This window comes from Pungitius pungitius, chromosome 15 (genome assembly GCF_949316345.1).
Source record: "Pungitius pungitius chromosome 15, fPunPun2.1, whole genome shotgun sequence".
Lineage (NCBI taxonomy): Eukaryota > Metazoa > Chordata > Actinopteri > Perciformes > Gasterosteidae > Pungitius > Pungitius pungitius.
The window spans coordinates 1,251,602-1,273,494 of NC_084914.1; the positions used below are offsets into that span (position 1 = coordinate 1,251,602).

Consider the following 21,893-nt stretch of genomic DNA (forward strand, 5'->3'; position numbering starts at 1 on the left):
GCCTTTGCAGAATCTGTTGTGTAGAACTTCGCCTCAGAAATGTTAGGGCTTTCTTTTGATTTTTGCTTCTCAAAGTACGACTCCATACCATCCTGATCTGAAAATGTTTGCAGTACTGCCAATTCTGCATCTGAGGCTTCAATCTCAGCATCCATTTCCACCTGTTCCAGTTTTTTTCTTATTGATTCCACCTCCCGTTCCAATTCATGTTTCTTTTTTAACGCTGCTGCACGTGCTATGAGTGCAGCTTTCCTGGCTTTTGCTTGCGCAACTTCCAATGCAGCTTTGCTTGATCGACTTGATCTTTCACTGGTACGGCTTTTAGTGCATGATGATGTACCAACATTTGATACACTATCCGTTGGCTCTATATCATCCTCAAGGGCAACGGTTTCAGTAGTACCATTATTTGCCCTCTTAAAACGATTTTCTACGCAATAGCAAAATTCGTTCACACTTAACAGCTTTGCTTTGAACCAGGTTTCATGCCTTTCCTTTTCATCTACGGGTAGCAACTCAAGCAGTTGGTTATGTGCAACTTTTGCGTCTTTAATCAAGGCTTGATATTTGCTGAAGCTACCTTTTATTTCAGCTTCATAACCAGACTGACACATTAACCCTTGAACAGTTTGTTTTATATTGGCAGCTTTACTTAACTTTGATTTTCTTAGTGTCTCTAAGCCACCTAGTTTGGAAAGCAGTACTTTTTGTGTCAATTTTACAGACCTTTTTTTCACGGAGGCTTCATCCTCATTAACCTTTTGTAAGTCAGCTGACACATTTGTTACCTCAGTACCTTGATGATCTTCATCCATTTTACCTTGTTTTCCAGTCAACCACCCAGAAAACAGCAATATTTCACAATATCATGAAAAACGAGCATCAGAATAAAAAACAAACCATTAACGCTTTCATTTCTTGCAAACCCAAATGTCTCTTATTTCAAGTCCTTGTTGGAAAATGTCAATGTCGATAAACCAAATGTCCATCCATTGTGTTCTCGTCAGTCTTGCCGTTTACACTTTAATAACTGCAGGCAGCTCTGCTTCATTCCTTCCTACTCGTGTGTGTTTAACTGCTCATACCTCGCGGCTCGTTCCAGGTCCAACCAACTTTTCTTCACTTGGTGACGTAGTGTCCAATCCTCACTGACCAATGTGAGAACGGTCACCAACCTCCGTCGTGACAGAGTTCGGACTGCCTCACTATCCACTGTGAGGCTCCAGCGTACTTTCACCGACATCCGCTACCAATCACCGCTGTCCGTCAACGACCTCCGCCGCCGATCCCCGCTACCGGTCGCCGATCTCCGCCCGTGGCTGCGTGATTTGCTCCACTGTCCAATGTGAGACGCGTTGCGCCCGTAGTATACGACTAACGCTATATCCAAAGCACGCGCCAGCGTTTCCATTCAGCGGATCGCCGTCGAAGACAAGGTGCTCAAACAGCACAAGGATCGTGCTGTCTAAACTTGATCGGTCTTTTTCTCATACTGAGCCAAACTTTTGACTAATTGTTGGCGCACATTTAAGTTGTTTTGTACTCGTGGTTTCCGGCGTGCTGTTTGTGTCTTAAACTAAAAATAACTTACTTTCAAACTTCTTAACTTAACGTTGGATATGTCAATCCATTTATTTATATAACGAAAAGAAAAACAAACAATTCGGTTCACAATCCGCCGTGCCTCACGGTCAAAAGTTATCTGCCTCGCTGTGCGCCACACCTGCACTAATTAGCCCTGGTGTTAAATAGGCTGGTGGCAAAAACAGCGCCATCCCATTGCAGTATTCAGAATGGCTCCAACAGGTGCTGTGAATGAACCGGTTCCCCAGCTTGACAGAGCTCCTGTAGCTGATTGTGTGTGTTGAGGACTGAAAAATAACGTCTTCTCCATCAATTTATCCGTTCGCTTCAATATGTTGGATTCATGTTAATGTGTATTTAAAGACAATAAATACAATTCTGATTCTGAAGACATTTATGTTTTTGAAAAGAAAATTGGTTAGAAAAAAAGAAGAAATTGTCTCATCAACCAAAAATTTCGCGACCCCCCTTCAGTACCTCCGCGGACCCCCTGGGGGCCGCGCACCCCCTGTTGAAGACCTGTGTAGTAGAGTAAAATGTGTTGAGTCGACTTTGTAAAAGGAACAATCGCCGGTAAATATTCTCCAAACCAGCAGGTGGCGAAACTGCACCTCGAACTAGTTTGTGACCACCAGAGAACTCAAGAAGAAGGTCAAAGTTCACAAGGAAGTGACCCTCGTGTGCTGCTGCTGCTGCGTGTAACAGAGAGACAGAAGCGACTCAACAACACGCTCAAAGGAGGAGAGGAGACTCTCAGGAGAAGCAGGTGAACATCGAGGCCTCTTTCTGCCGCATAAAGCTTCACGACTCTGAGCGTTTAGCTGATGTTTACACCGAGCGGTGGCTATGCTAGCTGCTGTTAGCATGCTACATCTCTGGCTTTAGCACCGCGGGTCATAGTTAAGGAATTCATCTTTAAGGAATTCATCTTTAAGGAATTCATCTTTAAGGAATTAACGGTTGGTGACGTTGTGTTTTAGCTGTTATCTCACGGCTAATGTTCGCTGCCATTCAGCTAGGTAGCCGGTACGTTAATTAAGCTATGATTTCACCTTATCGTTTAAAGTGACGTCATTAATCGTTTCTGTGATGGAAGCTAGAAACGGTCACCAGGGTTACCGACGGTCCACGGCGTCACGTGTCTTCTGTGTCACGTTAGCTCACGTGTAGCAGGATCCAGGTATTTTGGTTAATTATGACGTCACTTTACAACAACGACCCCACAGTAAGTACTATTATTCTGAAGGTGGTATAAATGATTTAAGTAAAAGTCCCAGGTGCTTTACAGGTTTGTCCCGTAATCGGGATAGTTTTTACTTTAACTTCCACTTAGGATTCATCGGTTTACATCAGTGAAGATTAAAATCATTATACAAAATGTAACTTGACTAATTTAGTATGTGGATGTTTTAATAATAAAGGGAGTCAAACTAGACTTTATCTTCACCAGCAACATTAAACATTAAAGTGATGAATACGTTGATTCGTCACTGTTATATTCTGAAATGAGACATGAGCATGAACTGCATGAGTACTTTTGGTATTATAATTTTGTGTACTTTAAAGACTAATCTATGGTATAATATTTACTGATTCCAACATCTCACACACTTTTCCAACGTTGGACCAAATAAAACACAGGATTGTAATTTACAATCCTAAAGATAAATAAAAGGCACATGTTTTATTTGTATCTATCTCTTTGAAGGCCTGAGACAAACGAGTGATCTTCACTCTGACCTTTCCCTTCAGGTCACAATGTCCTACACCTGCATCAGCTGCCGAGTGGCTTTTGCGGACGGCGAGGTGCAGCGGGCGCACTACAAAACGGACTGGCACCGCTACAACCTGAAGCGCAAGGTGGCCGACATGCCGCCGGTCACCGCCGAAAACTTCCAGGAGCGCGTCCTGGCGCAGCGGACCGCCGCCGAGCAGCAGCTGAGCGACGCGGCCGCCTCCGAGGGCTGCGCCCTCTGCAACAAGAGGTTCTCCAGCGCCAACGCCCACCGGAACCACATGCAGTCCCACAAGCACCAGCAGGCCGAGAAGCAGGCGCTGCTCGCCGCCGAGAGGAAGGTGGAGAAGATGAACGAGAAGAACCTGGAGAAGGGCCTCGGCGACGAGAAGGCGGACCGCGACGCCAGGAACGAGGCCCTGCAGCAGGCCCTGAGGGAGCAGCAGAGGCCCAGGGCGACGAGGCCCAAGGCCGAGAAGCTGGAGAAGCCCCCGAGGTTGATGTGGCTGGAGGAGCAGGCCAAGAGGCGGGAGAAGGAGGACGGCGCCTCAGCGGTGGAAGGTACGGAGGAGAAAGTAGACCAACGTGATTCGGATGGTTTTCTTACAGTAGAAGCCTGTGAAATGACTGGGATCAGAAAAGGCTCCATTACGGCCTGAAGTGCAGATGTTCTGATTCAATGCAAACACGCGTCGAAACACATCTTCATTTTATCTCTGATAACGTGAGATGATGAGCGGCTGCATCACACGTAACATGTAGCTGAGGCTTTTATCCACAAAGTCACAATAAGAGCATTTCAACCATAAGGAAACAAGCCCAGAGCAACAAGAAACAAAGTGCAATTTCATCAAATGAGCCGATTTACCACTTGTTATAGATAAGAAACATTAGAAGTACAGTTTAAGGTCTACAGTTTGTTTAATCACATGAAAGACCATCAGTTTATTTAAAGGTGCAGAATGTCAGGTGGCTTTAATACGGTTTTATTAGTTCTGTTTAAACGTAACTTTCTTTTTCCAATAACGTTGTTCCAGAAGAGTGGGAGGATGTTGACGAGGAGGAAGATGATGAGATGGTGGAGGAGGAGGAGGAGGAAGAAGAGGACGAAGAAGAGGAGACGATGGATGAGGAGGCGGCGGGCTCGGCGGCTGGACCTGAGCCCAAAGGCGCCGACCTGCCGGGTTCGATCCCCGTCACCGACTGCCTGTTCTGCTCCCACCACTCCAAGTCCCTGGTGAAGAACATCGACCACATGACCAAAGTCCACAGCTTCTTCATCCCCGACGTGGAGTTCCTCGTCGACCTGCGGGGCCTCGTCCGCTACCTCGGTGAGTTTGGGACGGGCCCCGTCCCATAGAACCGGGTTTCTGTGCTTCTCTGACACTGAGGAAGTCTCTGTGTTGCAGGAGAGAAAGTGGGCGCTGGAAACGTGTGCCTGTGGTGCAACGAGAAGGGGAGGTCCTTCTACTCGGCCGAAGCCGTTCAGAGTCACATGACGGACAAGAGCCACTGCAAGCTCTTCACAGACGGGGACTCGGCTCTGGAGTTCGCGGACTTCTACGACTTCAGGTAAAGAACTCGTAGAGTATTCAGAGGCAGCAGGTCGGCTTCGTCTCGATGATGATGATGATGTTAATGATGATGTGTATTTCTGTTGCTCACAGGAGCAGCTACCCGGACAGGAAGGAGGGAGAAGAAGAAATGGACCAAGCAGAGATCTCAGATGACAAGAACCTGGAGTACGATGATGAGACGCTGGAGCTGACCCTCCCCTCAGGTGACTCTAAGCTTTATTCATACTGGAAGTGAATAAAATGTTTATTAAATATAGAGAATAACAGGACTTCATAGAAAGTGAATCCTCATATATTTAGTATTACCATCTTGAATCATCTCAGAGCTCCACTCTCTTCATCAGATTCTTATTCTGCTTCTTGAGCAGTTTTCATAATTGGATCATTGGCAAAATGTTCTTTAAATGAAACGTTGAAGGATTCAAACTTTGTTCACGAGCGACGCCTCGTCATCGATGACGTAAACAACGCGTTCCCATGGTAACGGAAATGTGTTCCTCAGGCGCCACGATTGGCCACCGCTCCCTCATGCGCTACTACAAGCAGCGCTTCGGGGCCCAGCGGGTGGTGGTTCTGATCCGCAACAGGAACGCCGTGGGCCGGGTCCTCCGGCAGTACCGGGCTTTGGGCTGGAGGGGAGACGGAGGTACGAAAAGAGTCTTTAAGCACGAGTGCTGCAGGTCATGTGGGTAGAACCTCCATCATGTGACTTCTGCTTTCCTTCTAAATGGTTTTAATGAAAACATTCTGGGTCAAAACTGACAAATCCTTTATTCTTTCATTTTAACGTCACAGATCTTTCTGACTTTTGGGGATTTTAAGCAGAAATGAAATGAAAAATATTTATCTCAGATTCTTTGACTTATTAATTAAATGTTGTCTCCGTTCAGATTGTAATCACTTATTATTATTATTATTAATAATTAGATGATATTTCATAATCATCATCATCTGCTAATAGTCTGAGCACATGGTCAAACCTCTAGAGGTCGCGCCCCCCCCTCAGTGACCTTCGTTTGGAGTCTGACCCTCGAAGCTGTTTTCAGGATGCAGGTTTATGAAGTTATTTCCTGTCACGCTGCCTTTGTTCACGCTTCTTTATCCTTTTGCCTCAGGCTCCTTCTACCAGAAACCCAAAGACATGCAGTACGTCCAGAGGATGAAGTCCAAATGGATGCTGCGGATGGGGATGAACAACAACACCACCAGGCAGGAGCACTTCAGGGCCCAGGTCATCTTCTAAACTGTGACCTGATGGACCTGATGGACCGGGGGGGGCGGGGGGGCCGAGGGACGGATCCAAGAAACAAAAAGATGAACATCTTTCCCTCCCAACGAGACTCTCAGTACAGATTAGATTACAGTTGATTTAAGTCCAGCTGGTTTGTGCCTCAAAGGCACAAAGAATAATCAGAAAGCTTTCTGTCTGAAGGAGATGCAGCAATGGGGGAGGGAGGGGGGGGGGGGGGGGGGGGGCGGCACATACCTCTCGCTGTATGTTGTTCTGTGAGACGAAGCAGGTGGAATCTCATCAATATGAAGAAGTTCATAATCCACACCTTCTTCCTTTTAGCTGTGGTTTATGATTCCACCTCCTTCAATATACATCAAATAAATGAGTGGCTCATATTTATGGAATTCGGCTCTGAATGAAAATACTTTATATATTTAGTCTTTAAATGATACTTTTTACCTGTGAAGCTCAGCATGGTTTTGATGCGTTTGGCTCTTCTGATGCAGCGTGATGGTTCATGTCGGTGTGATGGGAGCCTGCAGCACACGGATGAAAGTTACATCATTCATTCTCATTCTTGTGAACAACAGAAGTATATTTATCATTTTGAAAGAGTTTTCAGGTGTTCAGCCAAGTTAGTATTGATTATTTGTTCGATCAACACTCAATGAAACCCCCCCACATCCAAACAGGGGGGGGTGATGTGATTACATCTCCGGGCGATGCTCTACCTGGACGGACAGATGTTGAACCCCCCCCCCCCCCCCCGAGGCCGTAAAGGCCTAAGTGAACATCCTGCCTCCCCCACGTGGGCTATTAGCTAATCTAATAGGCCCCCCCCCCCCGATGGCTGGCTCTGATACGAGGCCCCGCAGCCATCGTGACCTTCACAGAAACTTCTGGGTGAAACGTGGATGTGATGCATAAATAAAGATGACATATATCTATATCTATATATAGAAATGAGAGTGCAGGAATAATTATGACCAGAATGACTTCTACCTCTTCTGCTCAATGTTCCATAACTGGAAGAGTCAAGTTAAACGTTCAAAGACTATGTTACAGTTTGTGATGATGTCATCGTGGCACCAAACTGCTCCTGTCGATTCAGTCTGTTAAACTTTATTAAAGTGTGAATGAGGCTTCAGACCAGATACGTAATCTTGTATTTATTGAATACACAAGTTAATACAGATTAAAAAAAAAAAAACATGATTCATCAGTCGGGGAACAAAAACATTGTAACCATTCAGGAGAAGAAACGAAGACTCGCAGTATAAAATGTACAGCCATGTGATTATAATATACATGTATATTTATATATATATATAAAAAACATTGCACATTATAGCAAAAAGAGAAGGTAACAGTGTACAGAATATACAGGAAGGCACCGAGGGAGAAACCTGCGTCTTTGGAGGATCTGCCGCCCGCGGAGCTCCACAGAAAAGTCACGCTGCATAAAATAAGGTCCACCAGATGTTCCACCGCCGCGAAGCATCAGTTTGAGCTTCTTCTCGCGTTTCGCTGCGTTCTGAAGTGCGATTGTAGAATATCGATCATGTGCCAAAGAAGAGGAGCATCTTATTTTACAAGAAAACGTCAAAGGAGCCCAAATATGGACCCTGAAGTGATGGAGGACAGGTTGAAGTTTGTGTCCAATAGAAACAAAATGTACTTTTATATCTTCATTTTATCGTCTTTGGGAAAAAGATCCAGAAATGGACGTTTTGATTGTCTAACAAAAGAGATTAAAACTATAAAAGGACAAATGATGGATCCTAAAGAGAGGTTTTAAGTTCAGAGAAAGTCGAGCCGAATGTGGTTCCACAGCAGAGGGGGCGGGGCTTCAGCACCAGGAAGTAACGCTTTCCCTCCAAAACAAGAGGCTGCAATGAGGAGATAAAGTTGGCTTCCACCTCTTTTGGCTGAACGACTGTAGCTGTCATCCTCTTATTCAAAATGTAATGTTCAAGGATATTGAGGCCTTCATGATGCAAATTACTACACAAAACATAAAAATATTGACTATTTTCATTGATTAGAAATAAGGATTGTAGTGTATTTTTTTTAGTTTTGAGAAAGCTGGCAACCAAAGAACATCAAAGCCTGGGCCTGAACACTCATCGTCATGGTAACGTCCTCAGGTTACTTTCATCAACGGTTATGAAGTCGACTTTAAGGTCCAAACCCTCGCTGTCTGAAACCACAAAACCAAAAACGCTCATTTTGAGATGATTGTCGCGACGAGCTCGATGCTTCGTCTCAGCTGGGGGGGGGGGGGGGGGGGGGGGTCAAAGGGCGCCCCCTCACCAGGCGCTGCACTGGCTGCCGTGGCTGCTGACGGACTGACAGTTGCTGTAGCGCTTCTTGACGATCATGCTGATGTAGGCCTTCATCAGCTTGGCGATGTCCATGACCTGCAGGGGAGAGGAAGAGGAGGAAGAGGAGGAGCCGTTACACTTCATCATTTGCATGCATTTTATCCGCTACGCAGGCACTCGTTGTGTCGTTAATGATGATGATACCATTTTATGGGTGGAATGAAAAATACACACATACATACGTATTCTTTTATATGTACGTATCGTTTCTAGCACTTCAGCCGTGGAAAATGTGGGATTTTAAACTAAAATTAATTTTATTTCACCACAAAGAGCCAGATTGGCGTACGAACCATCTGCGTCTCGAACACCAGCTCGCGGCCCTCCACGGCGATCTTGTAGGTGTTCGCCAGCGGAGCTCCGAACGAGAGAATCTGCTCGTACGGGAAAACCTCCAGAGGCCACGCCTCCCCCCGCTTGTACACCGATACGGCCTCCCGGCTGACGCCCAGCCACAGCTCCAGGGGGAAGGCTCCGTCCCGACTCTGCAGCACGGGGAGACACAGGGGGAGACGCATGAGGGGGACGCATGAGGGGGACACATGAGGGGGACACATGAGGGTCTGACGATTCGCATGAACCAAGAAGAGATGAGTGAAGGACACCCAGGAGTGAGCTCACCTCCACGTTGAACAGCGTGGAGCCGTACCCCTGCCACTCCTCCACCACGCTCATGTACTTCACCATGGCCTGCTGCTGGCTCATCCCCTGCAGCTTCCTCCACTTGTCCGTCAGGCTGGCCTTCACCGCCGCCGCCTCCTCCCTCATCCACGCCTCCAGGCTGTTCTCCTCCTCCAGCTTCTGCCGACTCAGCGAGCCGCTCCTGAAGCTCCGCCTCAGCGTCCCCTCCAGGAAGCTGGAGCGCTTCCTCTCCGGGGCGCCCGGCCGCTCGCCCGGCGACCCGGGGGCGAACGCCTTGGCCGAGTTCTGCACGCGGGCCCGCAACCGCGCCACGGGGAACACCAGGGACATGTCGGGGACGTTGGCCGGGGGGGGGCCGTGGTCGCCCTGCAGGTACTGAAGCCTCAGGGCGGCCAGGAACTGGAGGGCCTCCTCGGGGCCCGGGTACTGACCGCTGATGACGGCTTCGTGGGCCTGTTGGGCGAAAAAAAAAGCAACGTGAGGCACGGCGTCCAGGACCCAGCGGGTTCGGACCTCGCGCGGCGATCCTCAAACGTCTCACCTGTTCGAACATGAAGGCAAACTCCACGCTGTCCTTGGGGACGTTTTCCGTGTCCAGGAAGCAGTAGAGCTTGAAGTAAAACCTCCACCCCGTGTTGCGTTCGTCGGGGCTGGCCGACAGTCTGAAGACCAGAGAGACGGTTCGTGAGGACGGAAGCGTCTCGTTTCACGTCGTTCTGCTTCGGGGCGGCGGGACGCTTACTTTTCAAACTTGGCGAGGACGTCGGCGACCACGGCGCGGCTCTCGATGGCTTTCTCCGTGGAGGCGTTGTGTTCGAACAGAGCGAACATGTTCCTGCTGTCCTCCATGGCCAGACCTCGGATCAGCTTCTCCACCACCTGAGGGGGAACAAGAACCAGTTAACTCCAGACATCCGGGATGCGTTCCTCTAGCACAGGAGGAGAACTGGGGGCCTCTGGAGGGGGCGGAGTCACGGTGGCTGTCACTCACCTCTCCAGCTGTGGTGTGGGAGTTAATGGTGATCTTGCAGGAGCCTCCTCCGTGGCAGTGGACCGTGGTGCTCATGTCCTGCCGGGACACGATGGAGCGGATCTCCTCCTGCGACGGGACGTTCTCCCTGGCTCGGGTCTTCTTCAGGGAGTCCAGGGCGAAGGCGGCGTAGCGGTCCATCTCCGAGCCGGGCAGCAGCTCCCGAGTCCTGCAGAGGAACAACTCGTAACACTCTCGGGATTCGCCTTTGATCCTCGCTCTGCGAGCAGGCCCCTACCTCTTCAGGTGAAACTTGAGGTATCTGAGGATGCTCCTGGTCGGCAGGAAGGTGCAGGACATGCAGACCAGGATCTTCCAGCTGCAGAGGTTCCCGGGGCTGCCGGGCTGCGGCGGCCGCACCGTCTGCTTGATCAGCTGACAGTACAGCTCGTCCCGCAGCGGCTTGAGCTCCTGGCCGGTCTGCAGGACGCCCTGGATGACGGGCACCGGGTCGGCCACGCCCTCCAGGTGCTGCAGGGAGCTGAACACCTTCAGGCCTTCTTCCTGCAGCGTGGTGCAGCTGCTGTTCCTCAGCGCTGGGGGGGGGGGGCAGAGGGACGCGGTGACTGAACAGCGGGGGACACATGATGCTGGAGAGGATTCACGCGTTCTGAACCCTCTGCCTGAGGGACTCACTGCTCAGGTGGATGTCGCCGTAGGGCAGCGGCAGCAGCGGCGCGTGCAGCGGGTGGTGGCTGTGGCGAAGGATGGGGTTCCTCTTGTAGATCTGCTCCACCACCTCCGAGTTCAAACAGTTCTCCTGCAGGGAGACGAGAGGGTCGACGCGGCGGGTTAACCGCGCCTGTGCGCCCGACGGGCCCGATGCATGCTGGGATATCGACTCTAAAGTAGCGCGCGTCCCCCACCTTGATGTCGCGGATGAGCTGCTGGGTGGGCGTGTCCACGGGCGCCTTGGTGTCGATGACGTTCTGGACGGCGCTGGCCCAGCGCGCCGCCTCGTTCAGCAGCTTGCAGCAGAGTCGGTACGAGTGTTTGCGCCCGTAGACGACGATGCTCCAGTAGCCTGGGGGGGGGGGGAGAGGAGAAACGGGTCAGCGCTGAGCCACAGGAGCCCCGGCGTTGGGTGGAAAGGAGAAGCCCCGCCCCTCCTCTCACCGGTGTCCTTGTAGAGCCGCTCGTCGGGCGGCGCCACGGAGCAGAGGCTGTTGAGCACCAGCGTTCCGAGCTTCAGGGCGCCGCGCTCCGAGCTCCTGTAGTAGTCCAGGGAGTTGTGTGTGAGCAGGAACCAGCGCTTCTTCAGCTTCAGAGAGGCTTTGGAGCTGTTCCTCATCTCCTTGTGCAACCAGCCTGAGGGACAGGAACCAGAAGGTGAAGCGTCACGACCACGCGGACTCAGAACAACGCGGACTCAGAACGACGCGTTCCCTCCCTCCCCCCCTCATCCATCCATTCATTCATAACACCCTCCGTCACCTCGGATGATGAACTCCTGGCCGTCCACGCGCGTGTCTCCTTTGGAGCGCTGCAGCAGCGTGATCCAGTGGTGCATCTCCTCCGGCGTGTCGGCGTTGCAGTGCAGCACGCGGTTGGCCGTGATCATGACGAAGGAGTTGGGCCTGAGACCAGAAGCAGAGTTCATGTTCAGAGGAGGAGGAGGAGGAGGAAGAAGAGCATCTAAAGGGGGTTCCTGGTGATCTCCTTCTCATGAGCCTCCAACATACATGTCATACAGGCCTTCTGTTTCCTTTTAGAACAAACCAGGACTCACTGTACTATGGTCAGATGTTTTAATGAATAAGAACTTTTATAGAATATTTTGGAATATATTACACAGTATATTGGTAAAAAAAAAACTAATAGTACCATGTCAAAAAAATGTAAACATCAGCAGCATCTTTTTATCCCATTAATAAATAAGTGCTGCTCACCTCTCTGGATTATCCGCTGCACAAACCGAATCGATCATCCCCACATCCAGCGTGCCCTGAGGGGGGGGGGACAGGGGCAGCTAATGAGATTGACCTTCTTCTGCCCCCATGGAAACCAATTATCACACACACACACACACACACACACACACACACACACACACACTCTCTTTTCCAGCACACGTGAGCCGTGTTGAACACAAAGAACCAGAACAGAAGTAAAAAGACGGCGTGAATTCAGATTAAATCTTCGGATTCAGTGAATTTGATTTTAAAGTAATGAAAGTAGAAATTGAAGAAACTACGTTTCAAAGAGACGACGTGATGTTTGTTACTCACCACGGCGTTCTGGGGGTTGGCCTGCTCGTGGTGCATCTCTCGGATCTCCTGCTCCGTGGAGCCGTGGACCTGACTCAGCACGCTGAACCACTGGCTGTAACCATGGAGACGGCGTCAGCTACACGTTCTCTCAACTGGACTCAATAGGACGGAGACGACGTACCTGGCGTCCTCGGCGGACTCTGCGATCAGGTGGTAGGTCCTCTCCGGCATCACAATGTTGATTCCGTTCTCCTTCCCCGTGTTGTCGATGATTTCTCTGCAAGAGACACAAAGTCAAAGATAAATCACTGCGATTTTACACCTTAAATAGCTTTAAAAGAACAAGATGTCACGAGTCACATGACCCCTGCACTGTAACGACCGGTCGCCCCTCACTTGGCGTCGTGCATGTCCAGCACGCCCTTCATCTTCTCCTCGCCGTCGTTCTCGAAGTAGGTGAGCGTGCTCTGCCGCAGGACGAACCAGCGGCGCTTCCAGTTGCGGCGCGACAGCGTGGACGAGCCCCCCCCCTTCTTGTGCAGCCAGCCCTGCTTCAGGGCCTCCTGCTTGGCCCGGAACCACAGGAAGGTCTCGTCCTTCAGGACGCACCAGCGCCGCTTCCACGTGTTGATCAGGCCGCCTGCAGAGAGAGATCGACGCGTTCACAGGGCGCCAGACCAGCCGCCGTCTCACTGTAGAGGTCAGGGGTCATTTCACGGAGATACCTTTGATGAAGAGGAAGCTGTGGAAGTACGGGAGCGTGACGCAGCTGTAGACCGAGTCCCGCCGATACGACACCTCGTCGTCGGTGTCGAACCTGTCGAAGTCGTCCTCGCTGTCCTCGAACTGGAATAAAACAACAGCGTCAGTCGGGGGACGCAGAGACGGGACATTCAAGGCGTAGAAGAAGAAGGAGGAGAAACACATCTCACTTCTTCTCGCCCCGCCCTAAAGCATTAGAGACCTGTCAATCATCGTCTAGCCCCGCCCTAAAGCATTAGAGACCTGTCAATCATCGTGTAGCCCCACCCTAAAGCATTAGAGACCTGTCAATCCTCGTCTAGCCCCGCCCTAAAGCTTCCTCTCCATTACTGAGGGAATGAAGAGAAGTAGAGTCATTTCCTCATAGACGTCTATGGGAGCAGAGGAGTCGCCCCCTACTGGTCATTACACAGAAGTAGAGTCATTTCCTCATAGACGTCTATGGGAGCAGAGGAGTCGCCCCCTACTGGTCATTACACAGAAGTAGAGTCATTTCCTCATAGACGTCTATGGGAGCAGAGGAGTCGCCCCCTGCTGGTCACTACACAGAAGTAGAGTCATTTCCTCATAGACGTCTATGGGAGCAGAGGAGTCGCCCCCTGCTGGTCACTACACAGAAGTAGAGTCATTTCCTCATAGACGTCTATGGGAGCAGAGGAGTCGCCCCCTGCTGGTCACTACACAGAAGTAGAGTCATTTCCTCATAGACGTCTATGGGAGCAGAGGAGTCGCCCCCTGCTGGTCACTACACAGAAGTAGAGTCATTTCCTCATAGACGTCTATGGGAGCAGAGGAGTCGCCCCCTGCTGGTCACTACACAGAAGTACAGTAATTTCCTCATAGACGTCTATGGGAGCAGAGGAGTCGCCCCCTGCTGGTCACTACACAGAAGTACAGTAATTTCCTCATAGACGTCTATGGGAGCAGAGGAGTCCCCCCTGCTGGTCACTACACAGGATGCAGCTTAAAGACCAACTCACCGAGGACTGGGCCCCCTCCGAGCTGAAGCGGTAGGCCCCTGAGCTGTTGTAGGTGCCGACGGAGCCGCGGTAGTCGGGGGACCACTGGTCGCTGTGGGGGTTGGAGAAGGCCACGCTGCCGCTGGACACGACGGCGCCCTCGTCGTAGTCGTCCTGGTCGTAGTCCGAATCCTCGTCCGGCGGTATGAGCTCCACGTCGGACTGGGCCTCGGACGAGTCCCCTCGGGACGGGGCGCTGTGGCAGGGGGTGGGCACCGGCGGCAGAGGCAGCGGCTGGTGCTGCAGGGGGTTCGGCGGCGGCGGCAGAGGCAGGGGGGGGGTCGCCCCGTCGTTGGCGTAGGGGTCCTCCTCGGACGAGTCGTCGCTGGTGCGGATGCCGCTCGTCCGCTGGCCTTCCGAGTGGCCGTGCTCGCTCGGGTTGGGCGAGTCCTTGAAGGCCTCGTCGTCCGCCCCGAACCCTTCGTCGACCTCCTCCTCCTCGCGGCCCCGCCCCTCGCCGCCCTCCTTCCCCTCCGCTCCGCCCCCCCCCAGCGAGCTCTCGATGTTCCTCACGCACTCGTCGATCTCGTCGAAGTTCAGCGAGTCGAGGAACTGCTGCGCCGCCTTGCAGGCCTCGTCCTCCAGGCGCCGGAGCTCCTGGTCGCGGAGGAGCTGCAGGCGGTGCAGGGAGGCCTCCGTCAGGGAGAGCTCCTGCCGCTCCTTCAGCCTCTGCAGCGACTGGATCTCCCGCTCCAGCCGCAGGATCTCCTCCACCTGGGTGGCCTCGTGAGGACGAATGGCCTCGTCCGCCAACTCCGCCTCCTCGGGGGCCTCCGCCGACTCCGCCTCCTCCGAGGCGTCTGCTGCTCGATGAGGAGGAGCCAGAGAGGCCAGCTCCTGGTGAAGCTCCTCCAGGCGTCTGGCCTCCTCCGCCTGAGGAGGGAAAGAAGATAAAAATGGCTTCCTGCAATCTGCATTAAATCTTTGCCTATGGTCTTTTTTGTGGATTCTACTGCAGAAATCAGCATTTCTTCTCAGATCCTCACTGGTATGAATAATTCCACTGCGTGGTTTTGGGAGACGTTCTGTAGTTAATTCATGATTCTGGGCGACTGAGATCTGAACCGAAGCAGCCATGTTTGAATGTGCGAATGATGGCGTTGGGTCGTACCTCTGTGGCGAGTCTCTCGGCCTCCAGCTGCTGTCTCCTCCTGCAGAAGACATGAGAGTCACGGAGGGGGGGGGAGGACAGTGAAGGTCACACGTGTGCATGTGAGTGACGACACTCTGAACTTCACAACTTCACGCTCATTCACTTTATTTTGTATTTAAAGCAGCTGGCAGAATTCCACTAACTCCTCCTACCTCTCCACCTCTTCCTCCTCCCTCCTCCTCCGCCGCTCCGTCTCCTCCTCCTCCTCCCTCCTCCTCCTCTTCCTCTCCTCCAGCAGCCGGCCGAAGGCCCGGCGGGCCAGCTGGCCTCTCGCTCGCTTCTGGAAGGTCAGCGCCGCCCAGCGGACCAGCAGGAACTTCCTCCTCCAGTAGAAGGCCCGGTAGTTCTTCTGGATGACCACAATGCACTGCAGCAGCTTCCTGTACTGCTTCCTGCGTGCAGAAGAACACCGGCGGTCAGTCAACGGACCCTCGAGGAGGCTCTCTGATCCACTGCGCGGTGCCGTACCGGGCCATGTAGCCCAGGACGTGGGCCTGGATGATCACGGCGGCCCTCAGAACCTCCATCTCCCTCTGCTTCTCCAGGCGATGCTCCAGAGACTCCCGGAGGAACACCTGAGAGGGGAGGAGCCAGGAGGAGAGAGGTGGTGAAGACCAACCATTTAACAACTATTTAATGAGAGAAACTATATTCTGATGAGGAGGTTAAAGTGACCCCCCCCCCAGTGAAGAGAACAATGACTCATAGGCGGCTGCAGAGACTTTGATGCAGCTGCACGCCGTCCTCCATTGACAGAAGAACCAGGGACTAATCCCATCGAGGGGGGGGGGGGGGGGACTCGGGTGACAGAGTGTTTAGTCTTGTGGTCTTTGTAAGTCCCCCACAAAGTGTGGATTAAGGTCCCCACAATGTAACACACACACACACACGTACACCCCCCACACACAACCCCCCCCCGCCCCTCCGCTTTAATAAACAACTTCCAACACCAATCGCACATGTTCACTTAAGAGCGCACACATTTGCATCCCAAAGAATTCAACCACTAATCCTCTTTAATCGTCGCTATGCTAATTAGCGCGCAACAAAAAACAGCGCTAAGCCTCTGTGCGCTTTTGGAGGTTGCTGTCAGGGGGGGGGGGGGGGGGGGCGCCGCTCAGCTTGACGGGTCAGGCCTGTGGAGGGAACAGAACCGAGGGGAGTGAATGGGGGGGGGGGGGGGGGATTCAGTTTAATGGTGGTTGTAGTCGGGACAACAGCGAGGACGTGTGACGACAGAAGGACCCTCTGTCAGTGGGGGACAACGAGGACGAACCCCCCCCCACCGGGGGACGTGCAGTGGTTTGGGCGGTTCACGGGCAGGCCGGAGCGGCTTCGTGGTTCGGATATCTTATCAGTCAGGTGACATGTGACTCATAATTCTGTTGGTCCCACACACACACACACACACACACACACACACACACACGTGACCACTCATCCGTCCACTCACACTCCACTGCTCAGTCATGCTGTGATCAGGGATCTGTGTCCCCCATCTGTCATTTCGCCACAGCAGACACACACACACACACACACACACACACACACACACGTTGGCAGCAGGTTCATCCTCTGATTGGGTGGAGTAGAAGCAGCGAGCAGAAGACCGAGGGGATGAAGACTGGATCCAATAACTGTTGGATTCTACGCTTCAGATGCTCCGGACTCATGCAACACACACACACACACACACACACACACACACACACACACACACACACACACACACACACACACACACACACACACACACACACACACACACACACACACACACGCTACTCTTAGGAACTCATCTCTCAAGAGAAAGCTTCTGTTAAATCCGAGTCCAAATGCACGAGACCAGGAGGAACATCTGGGCCTCACCTTGGTCTTTCCCAGCTGCCACTCCGTGCTGCTGCTGTCGTAGCGGTGCAGCAGCTGGATGCAGCGCCCCCTGTGGTCGTCCGACGCCCCCGCGCCCCGCATCAGCACCTTGTACCTGGGGGACAGGTGAGGGGAACACAGTCATTCTCCAAATGCACAATGAGGCACCTGCAGCTTTGTGACATCAGAACAACGGACGAAGAAAACAACACAAACAACAAACAACACAAACAACTCTGCTGGAGGAGGCGAACCTGGAGCAGAAGTCCTGGAAAGGTCTCCGGACCGGGAAGCCGGCGCGTCGGATCTTCACCGTCTCCAACATGCCAGAGTAGCGGAGCTGGTTCAGGACCAGCGTCTGGTCGAACTGATCAGGCATCTGGAGGCAGATCGATGGAAATGCAACATGTGACACAAATGTGGATATTGATTAACCCACATTGTGATATTGATGAGCAAACAGGAAGGTCCTGTTAAGGTTCCTCTGTCGTGTGGTCGGTGCCATCAGCTGCTCTCACTTCATGGACTAGTATTGAGCGGTGCATTCTGGGTAGAATCCAGGAAGACGTTTTGGATGAAGGTGAATTTATTCAATATTTTGTAGACACACTTTTAAGTGAAAGATGCAGAACTTTAAGAGCTCGGTTTAATGTGACCGTTCATGTTGTTTCTGCGTCATGTAACATCATGACACACACACACACACACACACACGGCACCCCCCCCCGAGAAAGTGCGTCCCACAGCAGCAACGAATCAAAACCCCTCAGAACAACACACACTTGGCCTTGAGGTGCATTATGAGGGCTTCTTTTCCCAGGGACCCCGATCGCCTGGTGACCTCGGTGGTCGTAGGGGTTGGTGGTGGTCTGTGGGGGTCTGGAGGGGGGGGGGTGGTGCTCAGGATAAGAGTGGGCTTTCATAGCCCACTTGTAATGCCCCCTTTATCTCCCCCGATGATGGTCGGAGCGGCTGCGATGAGGCGAGTGGACTGAATGGCGCCCTTTAACCGCCGCGGGGAGCGCCCCATTAGCATTAGCATACGGGCTCATTAGCATACGCGTCCGGGCCGCAGCGCACAAAGCCCAACGGTGTCCGGGCGCTGCCCCCCTGCCTCCTTCTGCCCCCCTGCCTCCTTCTGCCCCCCTGCCTCCATTTCGCTCTGAGTCGACGGGGAGTCAACTTGAAAAAATGTCTTTATTTCACCACAGCGGCGTGAAGGACGTCTGCTGAGACACGTCTCTTTGGTCTCTTTGGTCTCTTTGGTCTCTTTGGTCCCTTTGGTCCATTTGGTCCCTTTGGTCCATTTGGTCCTGTTCTATAGTATTTCTCGTGAGGAATAAACTTCGGCTGCCTGTGGAGGGAATGAAAAGATCCAACTGACATGAATTCAGCCTTTTCATCTCAAATTGAGGGTGAAGGTTGCGATCATCTGCAGAAAGGTTCCCTTGTCCACTAGTTGGCTCTTAGTGGGGTCGTTTAGGAAAGGACGCCTCGCTGAGCGTTTGACCCGTCCATCAGCTGCCGCCAACAACACCTCCGGGTCTGCGGGGGCGTGGAAGCAGGCGCCTTGGGGGGGTGGAGGGGGGGGGGGGGGGCGAGAGGCTTCATTCCGGCCTTCTCAACAGATGACTCCTAAAGGACAACGCAGCGGTGAGGGGGCGTGGCCTCCGAGGCCCAACCTCCCAGCTCCAAGACCCGAGGCATTCAACGGGGACAAAGGGGGGCGCGGGGTCGTCCGTCCCCGAGGGGGGGGGGTTGGTAAGCGACGGGGGAGGGGAAGGAGGGGGGCATGCAAGTCAGAAGCTGCAGAGGTGATCCGCAGCTTCTGGAGGAGGTTCTCAAAGAGTTCAACCAGGTTCCGACGGGCCGAGGAGACTCATCTGGACCCTGTGGGGGCACATTGTCACACAGCAGGAATCCTCATTTCCTTCCATGTGCCTTTGATGCGTGAGAAGACCTTTTTCTCTACAACCATCGAGGTTCTTGCTTTAAACGGACTGAGAGCATCTGAGAGCATCATCCAGGAGCCCAGGACCTGTTGTCCTCTGGGTTCCATCAGCGACACAAAGGGAACCAGCAGAGGTTCCCGAGACAAGAAGCAGATATCGTGAAGAAGAAGCTTCCATCAGCTGCAGAGGAGACCACGGAGCTCCAGGCTCTGCTTTCACAACATCAACAGGAGGAGCCGCCGTGACGGAGGGGGCGGGTCATGTCTCCTCATTATCCAATCATCCGTCAATCATTCTTTAGATGTTTCAGTCAGAGAACAGAAGGACGGCTCAGTTTAACCAGTAGAAAAATAGACAAAAGACACAAACGACTCAAGTCACGAGATTATGAAGAAATGAAAAGCTGCTAATTCTCACATTTCAAGTAAAGGTTCGGTTTGTTTAGTTAATCATTAACTTGCAAAAAAAGTGATTTCCATACAACAGAAAAATCTTTAAATCCCGTCATAAGTCACACAAACCACTGACTGTTATTTCACATCTTTCAGGAGGTAAGAAAAGAGAAATTAAATTAAACAGAAGCTGCTCTCGCCTCATCGTGTCCTCAACAGGAGACGTCACAGAATGAGACTTCTGTCCCCGCTCCATGAAATGTTCTAACTGCAGCAGAGAAGACTCTGAAGAAGTTACAGCTGGTATGATGGAGATCTCTCCTTGTCAACGCGGGTCTCTGCTCATCACACGGCACAGCCAAGCCTCCGCCGGACCCCAAAACCCCCACGCAGCGAGCGGGCACTTGAACGCACCGTTTCCTGTTGAAAGGAGAAGCCTCGGTCTCACCGTGCATTGCAGCTCAGAGCTCCGCTTCCTTCAGGGTTCCTTCAGGGTTCCTTCAGGGTTCCTTCGGTTCAGAGACAACCGGGGAGGAATCAGAAGAAACTTCCCAGAGCTGCCGCCTGTGTCCCTGTGTGTGTGTGTGTCTGTGTGCGTCCTCTCGGCGCACACATTCAACACTCACACTGCCACCACAGAGTCAAACAAAGGCTTTCAGACCCAGAAACTCCACTCCCCCTTTTCTCTGGGTGGAGAGGGAGGGCCGTGGTTGCCATGGCGATGCATCTCCTGCTGAGGCTGATTTGTGTGGGCCACTTGTAGGTCCACAGTGTGTGTGTGTGTGTGTGTGTGTGTGTGTGTGTGAGAGAGAGAAAGCAGGCTGTTAACACTAAGCGCTTTTTGGTGGTCGTGGTCCGATGCCTCATTCCAACACGTCAACTCACGTGTGTATTTACACGCTTACGCGTGTGGACGCATTAGCACACAGACGTCCTCCTCTGAGCGACAGGAAGTGAACGTCTGATTGTGCACGAACGAGAGCTGACAGCCGGTCGATGTATTGATATCTCCACCAACGGGCCACTTACATTCTGCAGGATCCCATCAACACGGCGCCCGGGGGGGAGGGGGGGGGGAGGGGGGCGGGTCATTGTTAGTGCGCTGACCTCCACAACAAAATACAACACGGAGGCTTCTGATGCTCAGAGGCACGTGACACGGAACCGAGAGGGTTTGTGTACATTATCCCCACATACTGCACCAGTTCCTAGGCAACCCATGGGGTCAAAGGGCACCGAAAGGGCAAAGACACTCCTCATTCCTGTCTGCAGCCGGTTGACGGGGGGGGGGGGGGGGCGCACTCACCTTGTGCGTGTTGGGCTTGATGCATCTGATGAAGAAGGGGTTGGAGGTGCTGAGCGTGGCCATCAGCGAGTGCAGGGAATCCTGCAGGAGAACAAACTCTGTTACTGCTGCTGTACTATTACCTTCTCCTACTAGTACTACTGCAAGTACTACTTGGTACTGGCACTACTCATGTGTATGCTCACTATACAGGAAGCAAGGATTGTAGGATGTACAATACCTGCTAATACTAACTCTCTTCTTCCACTAATACCACCACTACTACTACTGCTGCTGCTGCTGCTTGCAGGACTCCGCCCCCAAATGGAGCCCTGCCCACATGGAGCCCCGCCCACACGCGTCCTGGACTCACCTTGAACTGGGTGCTGACGGAGGGCCTCCGGCTCTTGGAGCTGCTCCTCAGGGTGTCCTGTTTGTTTCGGCTGCTCACGTGTTCGAACAAGTCGTAGACGAAGTCCAACCTGAGGTCACATGACCACGGGACGATATTCATGAGAAGCCCACGAGAGTTGATTTACCTTCAGAAGCCCCACTCTGGTGAAGGGTCGTCGGTTTGAATCCCTGCACTAAACCCCGCCTCCTTCTACAGGTGGGATCTACCTGCTCTCCCTCAGCAGGTGGAGGATGTCGTCTCTGAACGTGTCTCTGTTCTTCTCCAGCGTCCCCCTCACGTCGTACACCACCTGGACCACGGGGGGGGGGGGCGACAGAGGCTCAACCACAGGAAGAGGAGGAGCTTCTCCACACAGGCGGCACCATGCTTGAACAGAACCTCACCTCTCCTGCGTAGTGACGCACTCCGAAGTTGTGCACAGCAACACGAGGTTTCACGTAGAAGGAGTTCTTCTGCAGCGAGAGAAAAGAACGGCTTCGATTACAGAGTCACCTGAACTCCAGCTGGGGGGGGGGGGGGGGGGGGGGGGGGGCGTACCGAGTGCTGGCTGTGGAGTTTCTCCAGTAAGGTGGAGTCGGTGGCTTTGGGGAAGTGACTCTCCTCGTTCATCAGCGCCAGGAGGCCCAGTTTCTATGGAAACACAGAGATCA

General features: G+C 52.5%; 2 protein-coding genes across 6 annotated transcripts in view; one reads left to right on the forward strand and one right to left on the reverse strand.

The window, feature by feature from the left end:
* The window catches only part of myo10 (myosin X), a 209,716-nt gene that overhangs the window by 159,386 nt on the left and 28,437 nt on the right, over window positions 1-21,893 (reverse strand). Inside the window, exons 15-42 of one of the 3 annotated variants that reach the window (XR_009942496.1) lie at window positions 21,781-21,873; window positions 21,627-21,695; window positions 21,450-21,532; window positions 21,202-21,310; window positions 20,850-20,930; window positions 17,454-17,578; window positions 17,200-17,314; window positions 15,799-15,905; window positions 15,483-15,722; window positions 15,289-15,328; window positions 14,139-15,050; window positions 13,122-13,242; window positions 12,793-13,036; window positions 12,578-12,673; window positions 12,415-12,508; window positions 12,076-12,131; window positions 11,621-11,763; window positions 11,303-11,494; window positions 11,053-11,210; window positions 10,823-10,946; window positions 10,425-10,722; window positions 10,148-10,355; window positions 9,899-10,035; window positions 9,698-9,818; window positions 9,136-9,609; window positions 8,808-8,999; window positions 8,444-8,550; window positions 7,607-8,330 (exon numbers count right to left, since the gene is read on the reverse strand). Coding sequence is in view for 2 of the 3 variants with exons in the window: in XM_037457879.2 (XP_037313776.1) it covers window positions 8,440-8,550; window positions 8,808-8,999; window positions 9,136-9,609; window positions 9,698-9,818; window positions 9,899-10,035; window positions 10,148-10,355; window positions 10,425-10,722; window positions 10,823-10,946; window positions 11,053-11,210; window positions 11,303-11,494; window positions 11,621-11,763; window positions 12,076-12,131; window positions 12,415-12,508; window positions 12,578-12,673; window positions 12,793-13,036; window positions 13,122-13,242; window positions 14,139-15,050; window positions 15,289-15,328; window positions 15,483-15,722; window positions 15,799-15,905; window positions 17,200-17,314; window positions 17,454-17,578; window positions 20,850-20,930; window positions 21,202-21,310; window positions 21,450-21,532; window positions 21,627-21,695; window positions 21,781-21,873 (4,743 nt within the window). In the remaining variant the exon portion in view is untranslated. Of the gene's footprint in view, window positions 1-7,284; window positions 8,331-8,439; window positions 8,551-8,807; window positions 9,000-9,135; window positions 9,610-9,697; window positions 9,819-9,898; window positions 10,036-10,147; window positions 10,356-10,424; window positions 10,723-10,822; window positions 10,947-11,052; window positions 11,211-11,302; window positions 11,495-11,620; window positions 11,764-12,075; window positions 12,132-12,414; window positions 12,509-12,577; window positions 12,674-12,792; window positions 13,037-13,121; window positions 13,243-14,138; window positions 15,051-15,288; window positions 15,329-15,482; window positions 15,723-15,798; window positions 15,906-17,199; window positions 17,315-17,453; window positions 17,579-20,849; window positions 20,931-21,201; window positions 21,311-21,449; window positions 21,533-21,626; window positions 21,696-21,780; window positions 21,874-21,893 lie in introns of those variants that run through there. The other 2 variants (XM_037457880.2, XM_037457879.2) reach the window with 2 other exon arrangements.
* On the forward strand, window positions 2,199-6,364 carry znf622 (zinc finger protein 622). 3 transcript variants are annotated; one of them, XM_037457959.2, is made up of 7 exons: window positions 2,199-2,350; window positions 3,337-3,880; window positions 4,357-4,650; window positions 4,729-4,891; window positions 4,987-5,099; window positions 5,399-5,542; window positions 6,012-6,364. In XM_037457959.2, the coding sequence occupies exons 2-7, from the start codon at window positions 3,343-3,345 to the stop codon at window positions 6,137-6,139; spliced, it is 1,380 nt and encodes a 459-aa protein (XP_037313856.2). In that variant the 5' UTR covers window positions 2,199-2,350; window positions 3,337-3,342; the 3' UTR covers window positions 6,140-6,364. The 3 variants fall into 3 exon arrangements, with proteins under 3 accessions (XP_037313856.2, XP_037313858.2, XP_037313857.2); XM_037457961.2 differs by having other exon boundaries at window positions 4,360-4,650; XM_037457960.2 differs by lacking the exon at window positions 2,199-2,350 and adding an exon at window positions 2,381-2,543.

Bases quoted from the DNA above. Each gene is read 5' to 3' on its own strand.
- znf622 (XM_037457959.2), top strand. From the start codon at position 3,343: ATGTCCTACACCTGCATCAGCTGCCGAGTGGCTTTTGCGGACGGCGAG. The intron at 3,881-4,356 runs GTACGGAGGAGA...ACGTTGTTCCAG, and splicing joins CGGCGCCTCAGCGGTGGAAG to AAGAGTGGGAGGATGTTGAC. The intron at 5,100-5,398 runs GTGACTCTAAGC...TGTGTTCCTCAG, and splicing joins GGAGCTGACCCTCCCCTCAG to GCGCCACGATTGGCCACCGC.